Source organism: Fringilla coelebs, assembly GCF_963513975.1.
Source record: "Fringilla coelebs genome assembly, chromosome: 3".
In the NCBI taxonomy this organism is placed as follows: Eukaryota; Metazoa; Chordata; class Aves; order Passeriformes; family Fringillidae; genus Fringilla; species Fringilla coelebs.
In genome coordinates this window covers 92,083,929-92,111,243 of record NC_140030.1, presented here as the reverse complement: position 1 = coordinate 92,111,243, position 27,315 = coordinate 92,083,929, and the positions used below count along the sequence as shown (strand labels likewise).

Sequence of the window (27,315 nt, the reverse complement as noted above, 5' to 3'; positions counted from 1 at the left end):
TATGCCTTGCATTTGTAAAATGTAATTTTTTAGTACCATTTTGCTTTATTAACTAAAATAAACTGTACAAAAAGCTGTAGAGTTACATTAGCTTTGAACAATGTAGGATACACGTTCTCTGCCAAACGTTAGTGTGCAAACATTGTACATTTTTTAAAGTGACAAAATTAAGCCAACCTTGAAGTCAGAGTTCATTACTACATTACAAAACAGGAGACTAGATATGGCAAAAGAAATTTCCCACTGAAATCAACACCATTGTATAATTTTATTTCTAATTCTTAAAAAAATATAAATGAATTTAGAAGAGAATCACAGTATAAGGGCCCTAACATATTAGACCATTACAAGGTACATAAAAATAGAAGACACAGATTTCTTTGAAACTTTAATCCTTTGATTAAGCAGCAAGCAAATCACTCTCCAGGCAAACACTGCTTAAAACAAACCCTACCCCCCAAAACAGGACGTGCAAACTGTATGCACATATTCTGCAAAGCACACAATAAAGACATTTTGCTATGTACATACTTATTTAGTACTACAAATGCTAAGAGTTCCCTACTGTGTGCTACAGTGTAGGTAAATTAAGAAATACTACCCTACCTATCTCTGACCCTCCCTCCCCCCTTCAAATACAGCACCTTTGCCCAGTTATAGAATATTTAAACAAGATTAAACGGAATTACAATGTACCGAACAGTTTCATAGCAGTTGGTGGTGGCCAACTGTACTGTAACACCCAACATTCTGCATACTGAAGTCTATCGACAAGAGACAAGACAAAAATTGGCAGATGTACAATACACACACCTGGGAGACTCAATGCTTAAAAGTAAAAAAAAAAAAAAGAAAAAAAAAAGAAAAAAAAAAAAAAGAAAATAAAAAAATTCCAAAGATGAATCTTACCACTGCCAACAATTAAACTGTAAAAATGTACCATCTTGGTTTTTTATTGGTTTTAAAGACCAGAGAGCAGCCAGATTTGTGTGCAGCTGATGAGGGCACACTAAAGACTCATGGCTTCCAGAACACAAGTTTCCATGACCACTAACTCCTTGGTGCTTGTTTTAAAATTCCGCTTTACTTAGACATGGGATCATCTGATGCTCACATAGTGGCTAAGCACCTACTCTGATGCAAAAGAAAATTTGTAAGAAAGACCTTTTGTACGACACCTCAGCACACCAGTGAAAGCTCTTCAGAAAGAAAAATCTCTCAAGTTTGATCTGAGAGTATTTTAAAATGAAGAACTAAAACATAAAGGTCAACACTTCAACTGCAATTCAAGTTACAACTATCAAACTTTAACACTAGATTTTCAAATGAAATAGAATCTGACAGTACAGGAACTTCCCTTTGAACATCAAAAAAAGACCTTATTTAGCTGCTAAACTGATCATTAGACCACCTAATTTATCTGTGAAAAAAACCTAGGGAGAGCACATTCCCTTTGCATAAAAAGTCTCATTTTAGTCAAGGGCAAATCTAGTTAAAAACAAAAAGGAGTTAAAATGACTTTTAGACACCATTTCAGCTATAAGCAAAAAAAACTTTCAAAATAGTACAACACTCAACATGAATATTGTTACATAATCAAGAATGCATTATTTTTCAATAGCTTAATTCAGATCACACAGTTTCAAACAGTGCTACTCATATTTGGAGCCTGGTTTACTTGGAGGTTAGAGACCATCTGCTTTTACAAAAAAAACACAAAAAACCCCCCACGCCCTGAAAGATTTCTAGGCATCAATCAAGGTTTCAGATGAGAATGCAGTGAAATGAGTTTCTTTCAAACTCCTATAATTTGGAAGCAATATAAATATCTATATGCAGGTTTTACTGAGTCAATAAAATAAACAAACACGCTCGTCCTTCCCCCAATACCCTCAATTCATGTAACCAACTTTGCCAGAAATATAGCAGGAGTCAAGAGATAATCAAAAGTAAGACTGGGTTGGCAGCAGGTAACTACTCTCATGATACTCTACCAGCACCACCAGCCTCTACACTTCCCTCATTAATGCTCAAGCAAGTTTTCAGTGATCTAACGTACACAAACTGCAGACAGTCATTCTCAGAGGAATGGAATTCTACTGTACTTACATTAGAAGAATTAGTGGAATAACAAATTAAATTAATACTTCTTGCTAGATGGCTCCTGTCCTGTCATCCCCCTGGGTGGTGGAAGCTGCTGCCACTCTATCCTGCCCAGGCCACAAGACAAGACTGCAGCAAGAAACTGGACTCCTGCTTCCAGTTAAGTTCTATGAGTAGAACAGGCATGAGATTTAATTAATTTGGTACAATAGCTCACTGAGTCTTCAGAATACTCTGAAAGAGGAGTATTTAATAAGCCAGTACCTTTTAAAACAAGCTAAGATGTTGTGGGAAAAACATGGAAAGAAGACCTACATTTTACAAGCGTGTGAAACGGTTCTACGTAATCTAAACGGGGTCAAACATTCTGAACCTAAAGCCATTATTTTCTTTAACTAAAAGGTAAAAAAAAAAAAAAAAAAAGTTTCAAAAGTCACACACACAAAAAACCCCAACACTACATTTAAGTCTCCTACAATATTATCTATTTCTAGATTTGCCAGACTACTTTCCTGTAGTTAGATGCTTGACTATAAAGAACCGTAATAAAATAAATAGAGTAAAAATCAGTTAAACAAAATCTTGGTGTGTTGAACATTTATTCATTTAAGAAGTTAGCTTCCTTCAACAGTTATTCATACAGAGGAGAGCTGCAGTGTAGGCATTGTTTTGCTGTACAAGTCTTCGGCATAAAAATATTTTTATACAGGTGGTCATTGACGTCGTTCCGTTTCTAGTTCTTAGCTCGCTCCTCTGGAAAACTGGTCTGATCCCTGTGAAGGCTCGCTCTTTTCTCCCCTTCATTATTTGGAAAAAAAAAGTACACGGATACAATATTTCAAATGCGGGAGTTAGCGTAATTCTGCTCGCATTTCTTCAGTGCAGAGTGGACTGAGATTCTGTCTGAATTCCGATGAGCGAGGGCGGCTGCTGGCCGCTGCCGGCGGTCAGCACGGGCCGGGGGTTGAGGCGGGGAGGCATGGAATTAGCGGGGCGGATGAGCGGGGGGGGCGGCTGGTTCAGCGTGGGCCGCGGCTGGATGAAGCGCGCCTGCTGCTGGAGCGGCGGCGGCTGGCGGTGCAGAGCAGGAGCGGCGGGGAGCGCCGGACGGAGTAACGGGGGCGGCTGGTTTAGAGTCGCCATGGGAGCGGCAGGTGCCGGAGCAGATGCGTGTGCTGGAGGTGAAGGGCCTAAACACTGAGTGGCCGGAGTGCTTTGTGCCTGCGCAAAGGACAAAGACAAGACTGTGTGAACGGCCGGCCCGGCCGGGGCGTCACGCGGTTGGGCTGCCACTGGCCACTACACAGGAAACAGCATTTAAAAATATAAAACCAAAGAACCGAGAAGTTACTGAAAAGAAATCACCAACCAAAACATTATAGACAGCAGAACTAAAAATATTTACAAAGAAAGTCTTCTTCTAGAGCAAGAAGTGTATTTTAACAGTAAAACGCTATCAAAGGTGCAGTCCTGCTCCCGGCTGGTTAACGACATTGGCTGAAGTTCTATGCAAGCTCGTCATCATTCTTTAGAATGCGGTTTGCCACTCCACACCAGTTAACCTTATATTTTATCGCTACATAAAATGCTGTTCCTCAACCCATGCTTACTTATTTCTGGTACACAAAACACACCTCATCTTCTTCATCAGTGCTCTTTCCTGATGGCACATTAGAAGTATTTTTTGTGTCCTCCCCTAAAGCAGAAGCATCACCATTAGAAGCCAGGGTTCCTTGTTCCGCTTCCCATTCCTGCAATACCTCCTCTAAGTTAAACCGACGCCTGTAGTTTACAAAGAAGTTCTTCACTTGGCCAACAGTCTTGTTGCCAATTACATCTGCAATAGCTTGAAAATCTTTACCATATTTTCGGACACCTGGAAGGCAAAGTAAATAACATAGCTGTGAAGAATCAGTCAGACACAGCTACGTGTGATGTATTTATAGAGAGAACCTATGGGACCTGCAAACCGAGGACTCGCTAATTAGGAGAACTTCTCAATTAGGAGAAAGCCTCAATTTCCATTAAAACAAAGTAATTTTTAATAGCGCAGCTATCAACATACAAATCAAGAACTTCATTAAAAAGTCATTACCCATTCTTAAAAGATCCTGCCTTACTCACCAAACCTCTCAAGCTAAAACCACAGAGATCTGGCCTCTGACAAACAGTGACTCTTCCAGTGTGCTCACAGTAAGGGCAGAAGCCCAAGACCAGCTCAAGAGGGGAGGAGGGGTGACTGAGCACGTGTGAATGGCTGTAAACAGAATAAAATGCTAGAAATACCAAGTGACAAACACTGACAGCTCCTACAGGTTCCCTGCACAGCAGCTGCATGCAGAGGGCCCTTTCCCACGGCCAGTGGGGCAGGAGTGGCAGAGGGCAGAACCAGGGGGCACAGCTCTGTAATCACACTACACTGCTCATCCCTGCACTTGTGACATGCTCTACTCAGGCTACACAGAGCAACTGGCAAGTGCTCATCTCACAAAGCCTGTTTGAAGCTTTCATTCACCATTCAAACTGGGTAGAAAAATCTGGGGGTTTACATTTACATTCTCCACCTTGGAGAATGTAAATATATTTAAGCTACTAGTGTCTGCTTGTAAGATGGCCTAGCAAAAGCCTACAGGATTAAATCCCCTACTGATAAGAAGCATGGCAGGTGAGATTTGTGTTGTTCTTTTCATTAATTTTTGTACTGACATCAATAGTCACTTTCGTTTATGAGTGCTTCAAAAGAAAATCCCAATATATTTTTTAAATACTTCTGAAACTACACTTGCATATAACAAAAAATTAGTGCAACATTCCATAGTTTTTAACTTAAAATTTGAGTTATAATAAAAATTATATCTATTTTGTTATATTTCGGCTATGTCTCTAGATCTTCCACTCTCCTGCTTAAGAAAAAAAGCTCCTCAACCTCTCCCACCTCCTAGAACACAGCTTTTAGCTGCATAAAGTATATTTTTAATTACAAGTGTCAAAAAGTTTGGAGACTTGAAGAAATAAACCAATTTTGTTCCAGAGTGAGTAAACAGAAGTCTTTTTTTTGCTGTCAGTTATGCATGAGAGGATTACAATTTGACTTCTCCTGCAAAGCTTGTGATAGTTAAACTCATTTGGAACGTATTACAGTTCTTAGAGGACAGGCACTCTTTCTCATTACAGGAAAAGAAATTTATGCCTGATTTCATGCCTCACTTCAGAAAATGAAGCAAAGTGTTCAGAAAGTGAGAGTTGTTTCAAATCTGAAAGCTATGTTCCTTTTCAACATAATTGTGAAAAGTGTGACCTTCAGTTTGTTCTGCTCCTTTCTACTTTCCTTGTTATTAGGCACTTCTGATGTGGTAATGTACACTCTGTGCAATTTAAAAGAAAAGTTCACCTCCAGGATAGTAACAAATTCTGTAGCTGAAGCTGATGTTTCAGCTGTCTGGAGCCCAGCTACATTATTTAGTATCTTTTTCTGGAGCGTACAAAAGAATACAACCCTCCTGATTGCAGGAACCTTGGAAAGATTTCAGAGCCATGTGGGAGGGCATGGATCCAGGCAAAGCAAAGACAGGGATTTGGCTCTGTGCTTTATCAGCTGTACAAGGTATCAGCTGTACTCCTTAAAAGCTGTGTGCGCCCACAGAACATTGCCTCCAGTATTTTAATGTTCTTTGTCTGCCCTACCATTACCACCCTTACTGATTTATAATGAACACGAAATGTCCACTGCAATATATCTAACATCCTGTACAATTAATCAAGTGAACAAGGTGCCCAGCAGAACTAAGCACATTTCTGTTAGAAAACTAATATAGGCTTCTAGTGATTTCAGCCTTTTCTGTTACTATGGTGGCTACACTTCTTTCCTCCCTTAATCTACAAAACAACTGAGCCTGTTGGCTATCTTCAACTCAAGTTGTCAAAAAAAAAAAAAAAAGGTCTTAAGGCCTATTTCCAAGCAAACAGCCTGAAAACAAGGTGTTCTTGCCTTCACTGAGAACCCAACTCTTAAAAAGAAAATCTAAATAAACTAAAATTTCCCTAGTTTAGCTGCACACAGCACTGCTCATTTTGGATTCTTTTCAATGTTATTACCACTGCTCTACCACAATGATATAATAAAAGCTTTTCAAGCCACGTAAGAAATAGAGAAAATTCACAGTGTTTGTAACACTTTAATGTATAAGGTGATGGCATATCTCTAAGAGTTGCTGCCAAGTCACTATCCCTGTCAAACTGGGGCACATTTATTATGCATCTTTATACAAATTCAGTGCTAAACACCCCCAAATTATTTCTCATGTGTTCAATCCGTTATTCAATAATTTTATTAGGCTGATGAAAGTGAAGCTGAAAAAGGAAGACTGCATAGCCTCACTTCCCATGTATGAATGGTTTTCTCCCAGCTCATTTGAAAGCAGCCCAGCTCACAGGAATCCTTCAAGCTCTTCAGAACTTCATCCAGCTGCAAAGGTGCGCTGGAACACGTGCATGCTCTTGATTACAGTATTTTATCTTGAATGTCTCTCTTGGAGAAACTCATAAATCCAGGTTTGATTCTGTTTACACTGCTTCACGTTGTACAGCATGGCAAACACAATATTAATCAGGGTGCAAAGCAATATGATACAGCACCACAAGAAGGCAGAAATAGTTGCCAGGAGCGCTGTAATCCCATCAGAGTGGAACCGCAGCTCCCATTAACTATCTTATGTAGAGTTAGATCCTGATTGTCCCAACTGTTTTTCCCTGCAATGCCATGAAAGTCATGCACAACTTTTCAATGCAAATTTGTTGTCTTGAGCAAGTGTTAAACCATTTTTGCAGAAAATTTAAAAATTTAAACAGAATTGCATTTTTATGGCCAAGATCATAGTTTGAAAATGTGATCATTCTTATACATTTCTGTACATAAAAGTTTGTAATTTAAGAATGCTAACTGATGAACTAGCCCATTACATTCAACAACTATTCAAAGCTGAATTGTTAGCTGATAAATTGTACTGTGAATATATTGGCTCAGATCATAAATCTGAGTCCACAACCCCACTGCAGGCACCCACACTGCTTTTAAGATTACACACAGCTCTATTTTAAGATAGGTTTTCTCATTACCTCTTCCTTAGTTACTGGCAATCCCTTGAGATTAGCCTGCAGATAACGAGTTTTTTTCATGTTTACGAAAAACAGTACCAAAATTATATTACTGCAGATTATATTTACAATTTCCTTGGTTAGAGTTATTGCCCAAATTCAAGTGAACAAACCATCTAAGTGCCACCTACCTGCTTAATGCTTGTGATTTCTGTAAAATTATTAAAAGCATATACCAAAATATACCAATACATTTAATGAAATTAATCTATTTTAAAGTGTATGAACTAAATGCCCCCATGTTCAAGTCAACATTCAAATCCAAGCCTAATGCACATTATGGAAGCTTTTAGTAGAGCTACTGTGGCTACCTTCTAGAAACAAAGCCAGGGAAAAACACAGCATGCCTAGAGTCTACTACCTCAAGCAACTGCTTTGAAGGCAGAAATCGGGGTCCTTAGCCTGAGGGGTGGGAGACAGCACTCTCATTCCAGGAGAGAGAGCACGCAGTAAGAAAGGGAGGGATAATTAGAACACTTTGTTCATGTCATTAAGATTCTCTCTCATCTCCATTTTATATAGTGACAAGGGAAAGGGTCCACAGAGGAAACAATACATATAAGAAGCACATGTCAATGAAAACAGATTTCTTCCAGCAAGCCAGATTTCTCACCCCATCCTTAAGGCTGACTACCTTTATAAAACACAGAACCATCCCTAGAGACCTGAAGACTGGATCTCCTTCCAAGGAGTCACCACCAACCCTCACTCTCTTTTGCTCAGGCTCTAGTTTGTCTTGTTGGTCACAGAGTGTCATAGCTTAACAAAAACTTGACTGTATTCTTATCACTTCCCAAACTGTTGCTTAGAGAGAACTCCAATAACTAAACTATGAAAAGGCGAGATGGTTTGAATCCTTTCATTCTAAGGCAGGCACAATGACCCTGGATTTTCCCCACTCTTCCAGTAAGTCTGTCTTACTAGTCTATCGTACTAGAGACATCTCCTTCAGTTACATCTGGGAACCAAATACTGAAGTATTTAGCAATAGGGAGAGAATGAACTCAGGACAGAGGACAGTTTGGAGATGCAAATCCAAGCATGAAGTATGTAAGTTGAAAGACATGATTTAAGACTCACGAGGTCTTTCTGCATTTCCATTCACACTTCAAAATAACCCAACTTTAGGTTCAGTCATCTGACTAATAAGTAAGTACCAGGTATGGCATACCTGACAACTTTACACCAATATCCTGATCCACTGAATATTTTAATATTAAAACTTGGTCTCTCATTTTCAAGGTGAAGAATACAGAGGAATAAAGCACATAATATAACTGAGCTCTTATCTTTATAAAAGATGATTCCCCATAAGTGAGTCAATATATGCCTTCAAGACAGCATCTCCAGATATTTCCTTTACATGTTCCTTGATTTGGCAGTGCATGCTAATACAAGAGTCAGTTTTCCTTCATATAAATAAATGTAAATAAACTGTATGAAAAACTTATCAGAAAATGCTAGGGTTTTAGCCCAGTAAGACTATTAGTCAAGCAGCCATATCCAGCTTTAGACTCTTAAAAGGCCTAATGAGTAGATACCTGCCCATTACTCCCTCATGAACGGAGAAAAGCAATAGCAGAGCAGATTTACTTCTGCCTTTTCCTACTTTAGGATACTGGAGATGTCTTAAATGCTTCAAAATGTATTACTTTAACAATTGCTTTAGTCTTCCACATTAGAGAAATTCATGTAAAGTGATTTAGAAGATGATTGAAGGCACTTTCTGGTACTAATACAGTTGTTCAATCCTGCATAGTTTTTCTCTTTGAAATTTAACATGGGTAACGGAAAGCCTAGTGTCACGTTGCTTGAATAAATGTCCTAAATATCCTCAATAGTTTTGCTGTTTTCCTGGTGACCAGATAAAGTTTAGCGTTGCATTAGAGGGAAACACAAATATAAGCCTAAGCACCTCTTCAAATCCTTTGCATCAGATTTCAACTTGCTGCTACTATTAACATACCTTGTACTGCAAGAAGCTGCTCTTCTGTGGTCCAACGGGCATTGATTTTCTGATTAGACTATTAAAATTAGAAAAATGGCACAAAGATCATTAAATTGTTTCAACAGCTGCAAGATATCTGAGCATCAATGTATTTTACTTGCACTACAGTTTGCAAAATAGGTAAAAACCTCTTGCTTATAAGCCAAAAATTTATAGTTTAAGATTGCTTTCATGCAATCAGATTTGAGCTTAAAACTATGCCAGCAGTTTTTCCTCTGTTTTATTGCAATTCTTAGTATCAGCTATATAATAACTTATGCACAAGCTAATGATCTTTATGCAGACAGAATTTGAATTTATTGTAACATTTACCTAAACTATTTGGACTAGGTGTTTAGAGCATTTTGCATTCATGGTATGTTTCATATCCAAGCCTTTAAAACAAGCAAAGCCAGAACTTCAGTAGTAATAGATCATTCATTTAGGGATGCCAAAATGTATATATAGTCTGTTTTCACACAGAACACCATTTATTACTGGCAAACTACATTACCTATTTTTAATCCAAAAAGCCCCCATGTATCAGGGCTCAATTTCAGCTCCCTATTACTGTGAACAAACATGATATTTCAGTTTTTTCTGCTTCTTTTTTCAACCAGTTGCCATAAAAAAATCGCCTACCACCGATTTCTTGTAAAGAAGCCAGACTCCCACCTGCATGTAATTTAATGGATCCTGTTTAAGCTGCTGCTGGAGTGCAAACACTAGGCTGTAGCAAAACACATTTCTGCAGCTTCCCACTAATGTAAGTGCAAGGCCACAAGTTTCAGTGTTTGTTCTGATTTACCTCAGGAGGTTTGAATTCTTCAATCCCGCCTTCCATTTTCTGTTTAAGTGCACTGTTTACTTGCTTAGCATTTTGAACCTTGGTCAAAAACAACAAAGTTAATCAGCTCCACAAAGAAAGTTGGTCACTTTACACATTTATCTTCACTAGGATTGCCACAAGTGTACCTCCTAAGTTAAAAAGAGAAATATTATGGTTTAAGGCTTCACTACTTTTAACTGTTTAAAAAAAAAAACTTTAAAAAACCAAAACAAAACACATCAATTTACTACGGAGAAAAAAATTAAGCCAGTCTTTCAAAAGAACAGTTTGTTTGCAAGAATATTAAAAGTTGTTCACAACAAGTAATTTTTGATAAGGATGCATAGGTTCTTGAAGATTTAAGAATACTCTAGACAAAAAACTTCATTCTTAGACATGTGAGATCTATTGCATATATTAACTTATTAACTTCTTCCCTCTAAAAAAAAAAAATCAATTCATGAAATGTTTTCAGTTAGTTCCTTCTGACAGATGCTTTTCATTGACCTGAGATCATTTTAATTTAATTTGGGGGGATTCTTGAAATTATTTTAAATATTTCTTGGTTTATAAAAAGGACAGACCTTCCAAATAGTACATATACACATCTATGAACCACTTAAATCTGACATTGATGCACATAATATAGGTAAGAAAATAGTTTTGCATACTATGGTGCACAGCTATTACAAGGGTTCTTAAGTATGGACACAAAAGCAGACAACTCAGTGGGAGATTCCAAAGGCTGCATCTCTGAGATCACTGCAAGAAAAGAAAAAAAAGAAAAAAAAAGAAAAAAAAAAGAAAAAGAGAAGCACAACCTCAAGGCTGAAACTCACCTACACTTAAGGCTAAAGAGTGAAACCCACCTATGCTATTTAGCCCCAGAGTCCTGCTGTGACAGAAAGAAGCTTATTTCTCCTGTAAAAGAACATAAGGGAGCAAAAACTCCATGAAAAAAAACCCCTTTATTCACTCCATGATTTTGCAACATGGCAGCTCTATAAGGAGGCAAAAATTCCAGAAGATAAGCCTTGACTCTGTAGCCCCATCGCTCCTAGAAAGCAAGCATGCACATCACTACTGTACCCTTAGAAGCTGAATAATTACATGTTTCAACTTTAAATGCCAAAATTTAATTTCTTCATGCAAAGGATGCAGGCTATTTTCCTCTTAAAGGTGAAGACTAAAAAGCTTTTCTAAATTTAATAAGAAGTAGAAAACTTATCAATTCAAACAGAGAAATAACTAGGTCCACACATCTAGGTTCCACACACCTCTCATACTTTCATAATATGTGGGAAAGGACATCCATTAAAAAAGCTACAATTTAAAGCATAACAAATGTAACTTCCTCTGCTCCATTGGTCTCATTTTCACTTTTCAAACAAATACTTCTAACAAAGTAAAAAAAAAAATCAAATCAAATGTGACTTGATTTTTCCTGTCCCCAAATCTGTAGCACTGTTTTAATGCTACCCTTTTTTTGAAAAAAGTAAAAAGTAATCTTGCTTCATTTTATCCAAAAGAGCAGATGAACGTAAAAAACAAAACTGAAGAGCAGCTACTATCCAGCATTTGTGGTGATAACTGTGGAACAAAATGAGGAAAACTCACATTAAAGAAGTTTCAGAATCTTCACAGATAATCTTCAAAACCATTACAATCAGAACAATCTGAGATGAAAAAACAAAACAAACCAAGACCAATAACCCATGGTACCTGTCGCTTTAATGAGATTAGTTCCATATCCAGCTGTCTAAGAATTGTGTTGGCTGCATTGGGGCTACAGGAAACAGCTATCACATCTTCCTGGGTCAGGTACATGCCTTTGGGTGGACGGCATTTGGAACGCTGGGAATGGTGGCGATGCTGCAAGCTCTGATACTCTCTTCTACCCAGACCTATTTTGCTGGTCTGAACAGGCTGCTCATTATTGCCCTTTAATTTACAAGAAATAAATCATTAAAGAATAACAGTATCTTGTATACAACTTTACTAAAAAGAATGAAGTATCAGATAGCATTGTAATGTCATATTTATGACCAATAAAACTTAAGCTAACATCCTCCTTTGCACTACCACCCTCCTCACTGGTCGTTCCTGTTCACGCCACTCTTTCACATGACATCACTGCACTGTCTTAGCTCTAAGCCATTGCTTCTCTTTAAATGCAGTCTCTGTGTCACAAAAAAAAATTGTTCTGTCTATAGCTATACAAGAAAAGTCTAGTTAAAAAGCTACTCTATTATCTCTTCTTACTTCCCCCTGAGAGTTCTCTCCTTTTGACCCCCTGTGTTCTCAGAAGCATATCTACATCTTCAATAGCCACACTAAGTGCCAATATTCAAATCTCAGCACTTATTAGTTTGACTACCAAACTCTTAAAAAACTCACTTCTTTTTCAAACCAGGACAAGTATGCAACTATGTCTTGCAGATGAGTTGATGGAGCATACCAGTCATCTGCTGGATAAGCCTGCATTACTCTAAGAAAGGTCAGCTTTCAAAACTTTTTTTTAATATGGCCACAAATACAGTAAATGGTATGGAAATCTGAGTACTGTGACAGAGGGCAAACATTATGGACCTCTTACATATACAGAAGACAAGTAATATACATGTATCTTGTTTTTAAAACAAAATCAGTGACTTTATACATTTATTTCTGATCAAAAATGAAGAATTTGGGCAAATACTAAAGGAGAAGAATGACAAAGTCAACTAGGCCAGGCAAGAATGCAAAATTACATTTCTCCACAAAGAAACTGTACTGTTTGGTTTGGGGGGGATGGGGAGGAGCTGATCTGAGATTTGGAAGAGAGAGTATGGACATACCCCTGCAGTCCTTATAAAAATCTATGTAATTTAGAAAACATGGGCTTTAATTATTTGCTTCTTTGAAAAGGAAAGGAATGGCAAAGAGGAAATTAAGTCTTTGTTTTGGTATGTATGGGCACCTAAACATTCTCTGCATGCATGTGACTCCCTCAGAGCAACTGAGTAGTTTCCCTGCAGCCCAGGAGCAGAGACACAAAAATTACTTTCTCTGCAAGGATATTGTAATTCAAAGGAATGCTTAGTACCAGAACAGAAAGAGAATTCAGGCTTTTCCCTGCTTCAAGTAGCTCCCTACTGCTCCTCCCTGCTGGCATCCATGCATGTTAAGAGGAGGTGGTCATCTGATCACAGTGACTGCAAAACCAAGTGCAGGAGCCATTATTATAATCATTATTATTTTCTGTAGTAGTAGTGCAGAGCAGCAAACAGTCTTGTTTTACTACACTTGACCTTGTGCCACATTCTCTTCCCCAGCTAATATAACATCTTAATCCAGCCCACAGACTTCATAGAGGCCACCTTAAAAGCACTTAAGGTATGTGGTCTTCCCTAGAAAATTGATGTAGAGCTTTACATCTTTGACATGTAAAAAAAGTCAAGGTTAAGCTTACTTCTGCCCTGCTTATACTTATTTGGGTTTTGCTTCTGCATTGCTCTTTCAGTATGAAATTGCAGTTCCCATGTGTTCAATCTGGATTTAAAGTGAAAATATTCTCTCATAATTTTGTTTTGCCATTACAGAGAGCTTAGGTTATATTTGTTTTATCTGGTAACAGAAAGTTTCCATTGCTGTGTGTGCTCAAGCAGCCTACTCAGTTTATATTCTGCTTAGGAAGTGAAAGCATGCAAATCCTACCAGAACTATTAGATCACAAAATTATCTTGTGCAGATCCAAATAGCTCATCAGAAACTACAAACCTCTTTGTCCTTTTCCTAGAAGTCTATCAACACACCACTTGCATTTTGGACTGCATGTCATGATTCAAACTATAACCAAGTAAATTGAGCAAAATAGCCCTTATTGAGACATGGCTAAGGCAGCAACTCCCATCATTAGATTGCAGGGACATTGTTAAAACAGCAAAAAGTAAAAAGGTACATTATCAGACCATGTGACATTGCAAGTACTATAAAACATCCCCATGCTAAAAAAGTAATCTCAAACTCTTTCACTGAAAGGGAGAATTGTCCTTTTCTTCCCACAAGGCCAGTAGATAAAGGGATACGCTGAAGGTCACTGCAAAGCTCAGAACAGCAGCTAAGCTTATCAGTCTCTTACTCAATATTATTTTCATGAAAAGTGCAAAGTTTTATTCATAATCCTGGATACCACTTATGGGAGTGCTGAAGCTTTGCACAACCTCTCCTCTCACTCTTGAGAAGCATGAACTGGCTGATTTAGGAAGATGACAAATGTTTAAAGTTGATCAAAGAAACAACTTAACACACACTTAAGTGTGTTTTTCTAGTCTTGTTCATAGATAGCTTAATGTTTAGGACAAGAATTCAAAAAACTCCTAAAAGTTGAACATACCCTGAACACAGCAGTCATCTGTAAAGCTAACAGTAAGTGCTCATTAGGACAGAAATGTTTTTCCTCTACATCTATTAGTAGAAAGCATCTCAGTAAAACCACATATTAGTTGAAATGCCTCACCTCATTGTGACTTTGAACAAACAACAAAAGTTGTTCTTTGAAAAATGTAATTTAATTTTAAAATTCAAAAAAAACCCCATTTTGATTCAAATAATTCACAACCAGTAAAACTCTAAACATATTAACAAGACTGTAGGAGGGCAAATACAACCTGTTTTACTAGGTTGTGAGAGGATACATCTCTTACAAAACTTGAAGATTTCTCAGGACACAGTAGAGGTAATGAGATATGCATTTACAGCCACAAAATGGCAAAAATATGATAAAATTTTGTTTCAATGAGAAATCATCAAGATATTGACTACTTAAAGACCCTGGGAGTTTGGCAGGCTGAAACCTAAACCTCTGTACTACAATGCACTCTTCACAGTAACACATTCACTAAAAACAAACAAACTGACATTCACCATTAAGTTATCTGTTACCTCCTTTTTGGCTTCTTTTTTGGGATCATAATCACTATCATTTCCATCCATTGGATGAGATTCTTCTACGTCATCATCACTAAAGACAGATTATAAAAAAGCTGGTCACTTTATTACTTCTTAAACTTTATTATTTTAAATATAAGTATGCACCAGGGTAAGAGTTATCTACTTGAATTTATCTATTCTGAGAATATGGCATCTCAAAATTATTTGTACTTTTCAAAAGACAGCTGTTACAAGCAGGATTTTCTGTATTAAATACTAGTAATTATTACGATAAACAAGCAATCCTAAACCACATTTTCAAACTTACTTTAAGCAGCGCTGGTACTGCTGCCAAGAATTTTGGTGTCACCTTTCTTCAATTCAACCATTTGTGCCAGCGTGAACACTTACGTGGCCAACTATATACCAAGGGTAGAAATAACCTTTCATTTGCCCCATTAGTTTAAATAGACCAATTTTCAAACCACTGCACCAGGTGAATAAACCCTTGCTGAAGTCTGTGGGGAGCACAGGGCATATGATGGAAAAATATGAGACTGCTTTTTCACCAACGTGCTTAAAATCTAGCAATTTAGGGGAGGGAAATGAAATTTACTGAATTAAATCAAAGAAAAGGTTAAAAAGAGAACAGTCAATTTGGAGCCCGATCCAGTCATTCTGACAATATAATTTCTGAATAAATTAATGCAAAAACAAACTAAAATTTCTAGTTATTACCAAACCCCTCCAAACTGCTATTATAAAAGCAAACTAATTTTAGCTTGCAATTTTTCAGAAATAGGATCACTAAATAAGCATATGAACTTTAGATTCAGAAGTTATTCAAAATAACATATAATTTAAAAAAACCCTTTTGCTCCAGTCAAGCAATTTTCTATAGATATAAAATTACAGCTTCCCATACAAACATAGATTATGTTACTTACACATGCAATACATATCACCTTTTAAAAAGTGCAAGTTAATTATTATGTATACTGAGCAGAATAAAATTTTAATTTTATAATAACTGTGAGAAATGTTATTCCCTTCTATGCAAGACAACAAAACTACTCTGAGCTCTAATTCTCTCTGATAGCAGTTGTAAGTCTCCTAAAAAACAACTTTATATACATTTTTGTTATAAAACAATGCAGAGGCATTCTAACTGCATCAGCTCGTTATGGTGGTTGTGCTTTCAGTGCTTTCAGTTGTAGTTCTATATTAGCACAAAAATCCAAACAAAGAACAATTCCAACCCCACCCCACACCCACAAAAACACCCTCCTGCACAGACAGTAATAGACTTTAGGGTTTAAGTCCTTGTTTTTACAGTTATCCATTAAAACCCTCCTGTCTCCTATTACAACTCACACAGACTGGAGTGATAAAGTTCTTAAAGCACAGGTACCAAACCCCTTGCTAAAATCACAGATAGCACAACAGGGGTTCAAACCTGGAACACATGGTTCACACTGAAACAATGGCTAGAAATGAGTTCACATCTCTACTTAGGAAGATTTCAGTCTCTGGTTAGCTACTTAAGAACATAAAACTCACCTGTCACCTTGATTATTTCTATTAGCTAGCTTACGAGCCTGACGATCCATCAAACTTGTTCTAGAGCGAGTTTTTTTCCAAGAATAGTAATATTTTACAAGGCTTGCGATGGTCTTGTCTGGGAGCTAGAAGAAATCACCAACAGATTAACACTTAGAAATTAAAAGTCTACCCAGAATTATAATTCTGCTCTGTTTACAACCATCCTTACACAATATTTTAAATGCATTGGTAAGATTGAAAGGAGGGATGTATTTCATACATATTTTTAAAAGGAGAGAAGGCTTATTTTCATTAGACTGAAAAAGCTGTATGTCCAAGAGACATGATGAAATTAAATTAAATCTTATATTCAAGGTTCTTCCTGAAGCTTTTACACAGAAATCAACATGAAATGTTAGCCCAACAGGAGCCTTTGTTCTTAGTGCATCTGAGTTGTTTAATGCTTCTGATTAAAACATTACTTTACCATTTGCTGGATCCTGTGAAAGCTCTTTCCATGGAAGCTAAATGCTTGTTCAAATAGGACTTTATCTTCAACTGTCCATTCATCAGGGAAAGGAGTGAAGTTAGGGAGATCCGCAAGGGACTTCTCAATATTGTGTTTATGCCAGAACAACATGCCGAGAGCCTTTGAAAAGAAATAGTCCCTCTTTGGATTTAGTCAATTTTCTAAAACGTTGAGACAAGTTAAATAAAAACAGGCAATTCATTTGTTCGAAATAAAATTTGACTAGCAGAATCCCTTCTCAAAATGTATTTACAATTTTATTGGCTATTTACTATAGGTTAAAAAATTCTCTTTGGACTCAGTGGGCACAACTATACTTTATTAATGGTATGAAAGCCAGACAATTTAAGGTTGGCATGGCAGCAGTAATTCTAGAGCAGCTTGAACTAGGCTGACAGGCTCAAATCTGACCTGCTTTCTTACTTTACAGGCATATATCACCTACACAGCTCCTTACAGGCCTTTATTACCAGCCCACTCAGGAAAGAAAATGAAAAAATACTTTTAAGTATCAACACTTTTAAATAAAAATACTTTTCAGTAGCCAGAGGATCATCCAAAACACAAGTCTGAAAGTTCAAAGTGAGAGTGGTCTTTCTATAACTCTCCAGTCCACAAATAACAGCATGGCCACTTTGTCATGTGTGCCTAATAAGGAATGGAAATTTAAATATACTTTCTTATACAATTTCATTTCTCAATAGTCTAAAAGGATTTTATGTTCATTGGACTTTCTGCCAAAGAATCACAGGCAGATTTGATGCCAAGATTCGGGCATGGGAACCGGGCAATGTAATCCACTCCGTTTCAATCACACAGCACGGACACGATCACCAGGCGTCTCTCCAACCCCCTGATTTCACATCCTCTAACAACCTGGACACAGCAAACCTCTGCTCTTGTTAAAATGGCAAGTGACAAACACCTCTTGCTAAGAGAATTTCTATTCCACTGTGAGGAGTCTACAAATGTTTTGTACCAGAAGTTATTTTGGAAATCCATCTCTTGGAGACTTGAGATCCATCAGTTCCTCCTCTTGCCTAACACAAGCCAAGCATAAAGAAGTAACAGCAAACCACAGGTATATTCTGGACAGTGTAACACTGGCAGCCTCTTTGTCAGACAGCAGTTGATGAGCAAGCTTCCATCCTCCAAAATTTGATCATACAACTTCTTTTCAATTGTACAGAAATTTTTTTTTTTTTTTTTTGCAACAGGTAATCTCACTTTTACATAGACTGGTTAATTTTATGAAGAGTTTTGTGATAGAACTACATGCAGACCAGCAAAGTTTTATCCTTACTTTTTAAGGAATGGTGAAAAGGCTGTTAAATAAAAAGTAAACTTGTTTGTTACTTTCGGAGCTGAAACTTGAGTCTGTTCTCCGGCCTCTGAAAAAACCCACTCAATTGGGGTTGGTTTCCAGGTTTTTTTTCAATATGAAAGAAACCTTTTCAGTGCCATCCCTATCAATTAATGGTTCAAAATTGTACCATAGTTTCATTCTAATGTTAAACCTCAAATTTGTAAGCTGCTTCCCTAAGAAACTCTTTAGCTAAATATACACACACAATTGCATGACATGCCCAGTGTATCAAGAAACATACCAAACCTTTCAAAAGTGCACATTACAAGCTGAGCATGTCATGAAAACAAAGAGCTCAATCTTTTGCAGAGAATCCAGACCACAACTGTATGCAGATCCATTTAACTGCAGTGTTTGCTGCCGTGCCTGAAGAGAAACAGCGTTAATTAATGGTAACCAAGGGGAAAAATAAGAGTTGTGTTATAGTTTTATATTTAAAAAATCCTTTAAATAAGCACTCTCATTCCATAGCACTTACCTGTTCCACATTGTATCCATGTTTTTCCTTTGCTATTGCTATATATTCATCCACTGCAACAAAGCAATGTCAGAATTACTCTTTAATACTTTTAGCTCTGCTCTATGACAGAATTAGCCATCTAACATAGGAGAAAAGTCTCCCCATGCTTTAACACACTGCATAGGCCCAGGTCCTCCAAAATGTTAAATATACTTACAGCTTTATTAATAATAAATAAACCTACTGACCATTATTTAACATTTAATTTTATAAACTTTTTACACAAGCTAATTCTGCTTTCTTTCATGTTTTCACTACAACAAAACCACAGAGACTCAATTTATTTATTTAAAGCAGAGACCAGCTAGTTACTGAAAGGCTATGCCTTTTTGGAACCCCCTCCTGGGTTAGCTTTAAATTTAACTACTTCTACTGCTTGTATTCCCAAATATGTTGAAAATTACAGCAAGGAGATCCAATATCAATGATTATGCATATCCTCAAGATTACTATAGCTTTCACTAACCAATATGGATTTTAACTATGACACAAAGTCAGTTTTCAATGGACAGTATGAAAATTAAATAACTAGATAATAAAACTAAGGAATAAAATTTTTAAAAAATCATATGTAGCAATATTAGAGCCAACTTTGAGTTGAACACTTATTTTGAAATTAAGTCCCACTTTTTTATTTTTAAACAAAACCTTTTCCTATTCACCTTCTAGAGCTCAAAATTAAGTGGCAACTAAATAGGTGGAAGGAAGTACGATCAAGAAAAGGAAATAATCAAATCCTCCTTCTTCAAATGGACAAGGGATATCCTTGCCATGCACTGTTCCTGCAAAGAGTTAATTATACTTTAAAGGAATGAAAAAAGTGTTTAATAATCACAGCTGTATTTTATTTCTAACTGTTCTGCAGTAGTTGAAGGTGCATTCCCTCAAACATAGAGGGACACAAATCCCTAACTACTGGTGTTAGACAGAAACTGTCCTGAGAATGAGGTTCTCATAGTTGCACCCTTAAAGTTTACTCCCCTATATTACATATGGGAAATTCTAGCACAGGAAACAAGTTGAAACTAGATTAAACAGATAACTGATCACATTTATCAACTGAAATACAGATGACTCCTGTACTTCAGGTCACTCCTAAAGGGAAAAAAATGTTTGCTTTTTCCTTCTGTGACAGCAGTAATAATTTCCCCTTGAAGTGGGCCTCAACAAATCTTTTCTAAATTCATCCACTGCAACTTCTCCTAGGAATTTAAAGCAGCAAGTTCCTCATGTTCAGATATTTTATTCTTTAATTAATAACAAAAGGTTTCACAGACGATGATGATAATACAAAATAGGCAGTATGATTTGAAACAAAGGCTTTACTAACATAAGAAAAGATCATCTCTGCTTTACCTGGAGTTCTCTAAATAAAGAAAAAGAAGATTGTATTTAATTATTTGCAGTTTCACTGTATGTAAAATAAAGAGCAAACAGGTACACCAGAAACAATTTAGTTTACTTAAGCACCCAAGTTCCTAAGCAGACAAGGACTTACACTTGGCATCAGGAATATTATGATATGGAGACCATACAAGCATCCCTCCATTATCTTTATCAGTGTATTTTGTGGCACCTGTAAGAAAACAAGTAACTCTGAGTATTTATTAAATAACTATGATCTAGAGAACAACTATGTAACAGTAAGCAAAAGCCAGTAAGAAGTCCAGCTACTAAGGGGGGGGGGGGGAATAATTTATTCACAATTAATTCCTTAAGATATCAAATGGCTGAATCTGAACACTACTCTTAGGATGTTCAAGTACAACTAAATATTAGACAGTATCCTGGTTACCACAATTAAACCAGTGAAGTGCATTGCTTCAGTTGGAAGGAATCTTATCTAGTTCCAAACCTCTTGCCATGGGCAGGGACACCTACCACTAGACCAGGCTGCTCAAAGCCCCACCCAGCCTGGCCTTGAACACTTCCAGGGACGGGGCATCCACACTTCTCTGGGCAACCTGTGCCAGTGCCTCACCACCCCATAGTGAGGAATTTCTTCCTAATATCTAAATCTATCCCCTGTGAAGTTGGCAAAGATGCAACTTTGTTCTCCTGAAGTTTGATTGTCCATTAGGGCTCTAACATTTATCACTATCATAGGAGTCCTAGGACCTACTGTGGTTAGTTACACTTCCTTAAAACAAACAGAAATAGGTAAGAGCTAGAATTCAGTCACCATCCCCAATCCCTTTCAAGATGAAACTATACTAACGACTATGCCAGAAACAATTCTGTTCATCTCTCTCTAGTTTTGATTTTTCTAATTTTATAATTTTAATATTCATAGCCAACCAAATTGCACAGCTGGAGAAAGCAGTCAGACGTAAAAGTAATTTTTGGTTTTGGTTTGTTTACCCCCACCTCAACGTAGCAAGGGAAGCAGTACAAATTACCCAACCCATCAGGACAGAGCAATACCGATGCAAACACTGAAGCACTAAATCAGAGCATACTATTTTTGAAAACATGCTGTAAAAGAAAACTCCCTGATACTGTAAAAGCATTCTTCAAGAGTCACTTTCCATTACTATTTCACAAATGTATTCTAAAACATAAAGGCCCTTACAATCTATTTGTTTACAACAGTTTATCTCACTAAGAAATTGCTCAACAATTGGATTTATATCTAATGTCAGTATGAATTCCTTGAGTAATCACCCTCAGAGGAAAAATCCTTGCATCCTTCTTGGAGAAGAACAGCTTTTTTTATTCAGTGAAACAAGTAACTTTTCACTCCATTTTAAGCTTACACACTTTATATTTAGGCTCTACATCTTGTTTGAGGCAAACAAAACACCAAAACCCGGTGCTTTGGAAAAAAGAACAGTGTAGTGCTTTCCCTTGATGTACTATGTTTTGTTGCTCTTGCCTCCTCAGTTTGGCAGTGTTTTGTATTTGCTATCATCTCTGCAATCTTGATCCATCACAACTGTGAACTTGAAAACAGTTAATTAAAGAACTCCTGCGCCTTTCCAAAATGAGATGTGTAAGGCAGATAAGTCCAGTGCAGCATAAACTCTGTAACAGGTTAAGAATGTACATACACTCATAAAGCACCAGGTTCAAGGCACAAGCACTACTAAACTCTGAAAGGTTTTTGGTATACAAGAATAAACTCCTTAATATAACATTCCACTTTAGAATAAAAAAGCATGACACTCTTAGTCATTAGGAATGCAAGACTTCATGAAGAATAGGGCAAGCTGTTACAGGCACAACATTTCTCTTGTCACAAGTAAATGACCACTATCCTGCACTTTATTCTAAAGATGAGGAGAAAGCAGGATGACCAGAGAATGTATTAGAGTCTCAGGTTGTGAGGAAAAAAAGTCTAAACTTAAGATACCTGCAGACAACTGGAATGGAATATCATGGACATTACCAGGTACTGAATAAGCAAAAAAAAAAAAAAAAAAAAAAAATTAGTTTCAGAGCTCTTGTGCCTGCAGGAGATCATGTATGTGGTGACACTCCCCTAATGAGGTGCGACCCCCACATGACAAGCAACAACCACCAGAACATCCCCTTTCAAAGCAGTGCTGTGTCCCCAGCAGGAATCAGACATCTGCTTCCATTCAGGTGGCACCTTCACAACTGCCAAAAGAAAAGCCAGGATGACAAAGGAATAATGAGATGCATAGAGGTAGCTTGAGAGAAGGCACCCTGACCTCAGCATGAGTTGTCCCTAGCTGTAGGACAGGGATCCCTCCATCTCTGATGCCTTGAGAGGCTGATCTGGAACAGACACTAGACAGATTTAAAGAATAAAGTAGGTATTTATCAAAAGGCCTCAGTGGATACACCTTGGGCAGTACAAGAGCCTGGCCAGGGCTACACCCAAGATGGACCCAAAATGGTCACAAGATGGACAACAGGTCACAAGGTTTCACACTTTGATAAGTTTTGGTCCATTTGCATATTGGGGTTAATTGTCCAATTACAGCTTCAGGTTATGAAGGCCCATCCTCCTTGTTTGCTCTCTTCAATTCACTGTTGTTTATGCTTTTTGGGCCTGAAGGTTGTAACCTTGGTTCCTTGTATCCTTGGTTCCCAGGCTGGAAAAGGATTGTTTTGTCTAACTAGCCTATGAAGAGAACTTACTAACACTAAATACGAAGCTCAGAGCTACACACCAAGGCAGCACAGAATCTGAAAAATATGAAAACTATAACTTAAGACATCATCTCCATATACAAGACCATGACCTACCTTCCTGGGAACTTCTTGCCTGTCCTTTGTGCCCCAAGCACTCAAGGAAGCAGCCATAACCCCCAAAGAGGCTGTGTTACACCTGAAGGGCAACATGATCTTTTTTACAAGGGAGGGGGGCTGGAAATACCTTGCAACATGTTAACCAAAGTGCGTTAGAAGACTTGTAAACCAGTAAGGAAGAGAAGGACCAAGAGCTACATCTGAAAAATAACAGATGTAGCTCTTTCCCCAAAACATACCTCCAAGCCACTGAGGAAGAGACTTCTGCACTTCAGCTGCTGCACCCCTCTGCCAGGACCAGTTAGGAAATGCAGCCAGCTGAAGATGACCAACAGGCACTCTGCACCACCTCCAGAACAGGGAAATCATAGCAGCAAACTGACCCTCTCTACATTGCAGCTTCACATTAGAAGCTGGGTATGCACAGCTGGTGCAGCTCTATACAGGATTCTAGGTACTGAGAATAACATGATCATCCAGAAGCATACAAGACACAGTGAGGGCACTATAGGGCAGCATGGCAATTTAAAAGTATGTTGGTTTCCAGCAGAAAATGTGCCTTCCTCTGCTTAAGACTAAGCCATTCCCACACCATTTAATATTTCAATTTCAAAAAGCCTGTTTTCCTATTAGAAGACTAGAGAGAGAAAAGTTACAAAGACATATAGACAAATGCTTTCCTAAGTGACCTTAAATGGTATAAAACATTCTTCTTGACAGCCCCAACTCCAGCCCTGAAAAGAGGGTAAATAGGGAAATTAAGTATTTCAGCATTAAGTAGGCAAAATTCATACTAAAACCATTGTGAAGTCTAAATCTGAGTAGAATAAAACTTTTCTAGCAGCTGTCTGTGGGTGACACAACAGGGTGGTGCATTCTCTACTGTGATTTCCAAAAGAATGCAAACCCACAATGTAAGGATACCAGCTTTGTAACATCCTGTTGGATCTATAGGTGGGTCAGAAAGCACAAGCAGAAAAATTTTCACCAAGAATATAAAATACTATAGCAAAACCAGGAGGAGGAGACAGAAATCTGAGTGCAAGAGATGGTATGTTAACTCAGCAAATTAGGTAAAGTAAAAAAACCCAAGTTTACTCTTTAAAATTGTTTGTTGCAGTAAGAAAATCTCTTTTATTGCTGTAATAGTTGGTGACAATTAAAAACTTTACTTCTCTTAAGCGCTATCTGAAAGTTTGCTTGTAAAAGTAATATGGTGTGGAGGGGGTAAGAGAGTAAATTTAAGTGAACTTTGCCTAACTGCTGCTTCCAGCCACAATCCACTTCCATGAGACAATGAGAAACAGTGGTATCTTGTTGTATACCTAAACTAAATTTAAAAAAAAAGTTTACTGCCATCACAACATTAATCATGAATATTTTGTTCCTATTGTTGTAGAGCATTACTTATGGCTATTTTTCAAGACAGGCTAAGTGAAAGGATTAGTATTATTCCACTCATTTTAGTATTTTGTAGGTTTATCAGGGCTAACTTTTGTGTCTTAGAGTTATGTCTACTTTTATCCATCACTGATTCCCTTCTGCCACCTATTTATTTCAAGGAGCTTAAAAAACAGCACTCAAGAGTACTGCAAATAAACACATACTCTAAAGTATCTGATAAACCCTAAAAAAAGAGCATTAAAACAATTCCAAGAAGAAAAATAATTAAAGATAATTAAATCCACTGTCATGTCCATATATGCAAACCTGGAACTAAAGAGGAGCTTATTACCTCACTTGCTACAAAAGAAGTAACCGAAATGTACCTGTAAGAGCACAGATGTTTGTCTCTCATTACTTCTGTCCCTAAGAAATTATGCCTCAAAACTCATCAGAAAAAAAATTCAACCAAAAAAACCAAAGAGATGAAAGAATGAGATCTCACTGATATCTCCTCAGATAAACAATCTGTTAACTTGGTAAATACTGTACTTTTAAACTTGATGGACTTTTAAATTTATTTTGTAAGACTTAGGTACTCCAAGATAAATCATTACCTTCTTGCCCTAAGAAGCAAAATATACACACCAAGAAGGATAATACCTCAAAATAAAACATTATGCTTCTAACTCAGGAATTATTAAAGAAACATTTCCATCATTAAGGAAACTGATAGGGCGAGTATATATTAACCCCAGTCACTGGAGAAAGAGGCATTAATTGAATACCATCCCGCAGAAACACTTAGGAGCTCTAAAAAGTCTGCTTATAGGAGAGCATAAAATTAGTTCTGTAGTCAGTATTGTAATGGTACTATTGCATATACAGTTTACAAAATTGAAACCACAGAACCTCAATTGTCCTAAAAGGGCTGAAGAGTTCTTTTAATCAAAAGAAAAACAAACACTAGGTGTTTTTCTAATTTAAGTGGCCTATAAGAAAAGCAAATCCAGGCTGGAGGTTAGTAACCATCATTTTTATCCGTGTATAATTTTACGTAGGCAATGTAAAAATAAAGGGTGCAAACAATTAGCCTTATTAACAAAGAGACATAGCCTGCGTGCTCCTTCCTAGGGGAAAGGCATTCCCTTAAGCCAAGATCACACATTCATTTAATCCCACCCTGGCGCTTTCCTTCCCCCGGCCTTTTCTTTGGCCGGCGGGGACTTGCGCCCATCCAGAGGGGCTCGCTCCAGCCCTGGGAGGCACCCTGAGAGCAATCCTCTTCCGGTGAGAAACCATCCGACACCCACGGAGCCTGCCTGGAGAGCAGGAAAGTAGATAGGCTTCATCTGACCGCTACAGCAAAACTGCTGAACGCTCCCGGGCTCTCCCTGCCTCAGCGTAGTAAGGCACGGCAGCGTTCTCGCAATTAACTTGCTAAAGCTGAGTACCAGGCTAGGCGAGCGTACCCATATTCCTCGGGGCGGGGCTGGGGGGGCGAGGAAGGCGGAGGAGAGCAGCTCAGCCTGCCACGGCGGGGCCAGCGAGGCTACTACAGCACACAAAACCAGGAGCAGGAGTTTCCCACCGAGCGCATCTTCCACCCAGCAGCCAGGTCTGCTCCGCTTCCGGCAGGGCGCATCACTTCCCACCCTTGCCCGACAACATCCATCACCCCTCGTCAAATATTTTTTTATGGTTATAGGTTTAAGGAGAGGGAGGAGGGAAAAAAAAAAAATCAAGGTTTTTCTGCTTCACCGCCTCCCGCCGGATACACATAATGCGGCCGATAATGAAGTGAGAATCCCCCGCCGCGAAGCCCCCCGCCCCCGGAGCGCAGATGCTGCCCCGGCCAAGCCTCCCGCCGCCGGCACCGGGTCGCCGACACAAAGGCTCGGAAGCACCGTAAATACAGCCCCGCGGCCGCCTCCCGCCGCCGGAGAGCGCCGGGCGAGCCCGCCCCGGCGGCGAGCCCACCCCTCCCGCCTCGGGAGATGTCAGGTTACAGCCGAAAAGCCATTTACCGGGCTCGAAGTCAGGAATGCGCGCCTGGTATTCCGCTCCGACCCTCATTCCTACATCTGCAAGGCAAAGGGGGGAAGAGAAATTAAGGGCTGGAGCGTCCCCGGGCGCCGTCCCAGGCTCCCGCCGTGCGGCGGGCGGGCGGGCTGGCGGAGCCCCCGCCGCGGCCGTGCGGAATAAGCCACCTCCTCCCCCCGCCACCCCCCGCCCACCGCCGCGGATTAAGCCCCGACGACCGCCGAGGAGGGGGCAGGAGGAGGCGGAAGGGGGAGTTTATTCCAGCGGAACAATGGGGACGGCGGCGGCTCCCGGGAGACACTCCCTCCCCATCGTTAAGTACCGCGGGGGCAGCCGCGGGGCCGCGCCGCGCGCTCCCGCCCCCCCGCCCCGCACACGCGCGGCCGCGGCTCGGCCGCGGCACGGACGGAGCGGCGGAGCCCCGGCACCGGGAAGGGGGAGGCGGCTCGGCTCGGTTCGCCGCCCCTCCCGCCGCCTCCGCCACCCCCCTGCCGCCGCCGGCGGGGCGGCCCCAGGCTCGCACCGTGCTCGTCGCCACTGTCGCCGCCGCCGCTCTCCGGCTCCGAGTAGTGCCCGTTGGAGGGGCTGCTGCTCTTGGCGCCGTTGGGGGCTGCCCGGCTCTTACCCCCCAAGAGCTCCGCGCCCTTCTCCATCGTGCCCGGCATGCCAGGGCTGGGAGCGGGGGAGAGCGGCGGCAGCACTGGCTGCCGAGGGGGGGAAGTTAATACGG

General features: G+C 39.2%; 1 protein-coding gene across 3 annotated transcripts; it reads right to left on the bottom strand.

Moving 5' to 3' along the window:
- RCOR3 (REST corepressor 3) lies at positions 1–27,315 on the bottom strand. Of its 3 annotated transcripts, none has more exons than XM_084203264.1 (12): positions 27,109–27,315; positions 26,570–26,626; positions 20,440–20,517; positions 18,900–18,952; positions 17,014–17,175; positions 16,545–16,669; positions 14,979–15,075; positions 11,796–12,014; positions 10,053–10,130; positions 9,224–9,281; positions 3,738–3,979; positions 1–3,324 (listed from the first exon to the last, which is right to left on the bottom strand). In XM_084203264.1, the coding sequence occupies exons 1-12, from the start codon at positions 27,248–27,250 to the stop codon at positions 2,980–2,982; spliced, it is 1,656 nt and encodes a 551-aa protein (XP_084059390.1). In that variant the 5' UTR covers positions 27,251–27,315; the 3' UTR covers positions 1–2,979. The 3 variants fall into 3 exon arrangements, with proteins under 3 accessions (XP_084059390.1, XP_084059391.1, XP_084059392.1); XM_084203265.1 differs by having other exon boundaries at positions 14,997–15,075; XM_084203266.1 differs by lacking the exons at positions 18,900–18,952; positions 20,440–20,517; positions 26,570–26,626; positions 27,109–27,315 and adding an exon at positions 18,668–18,790.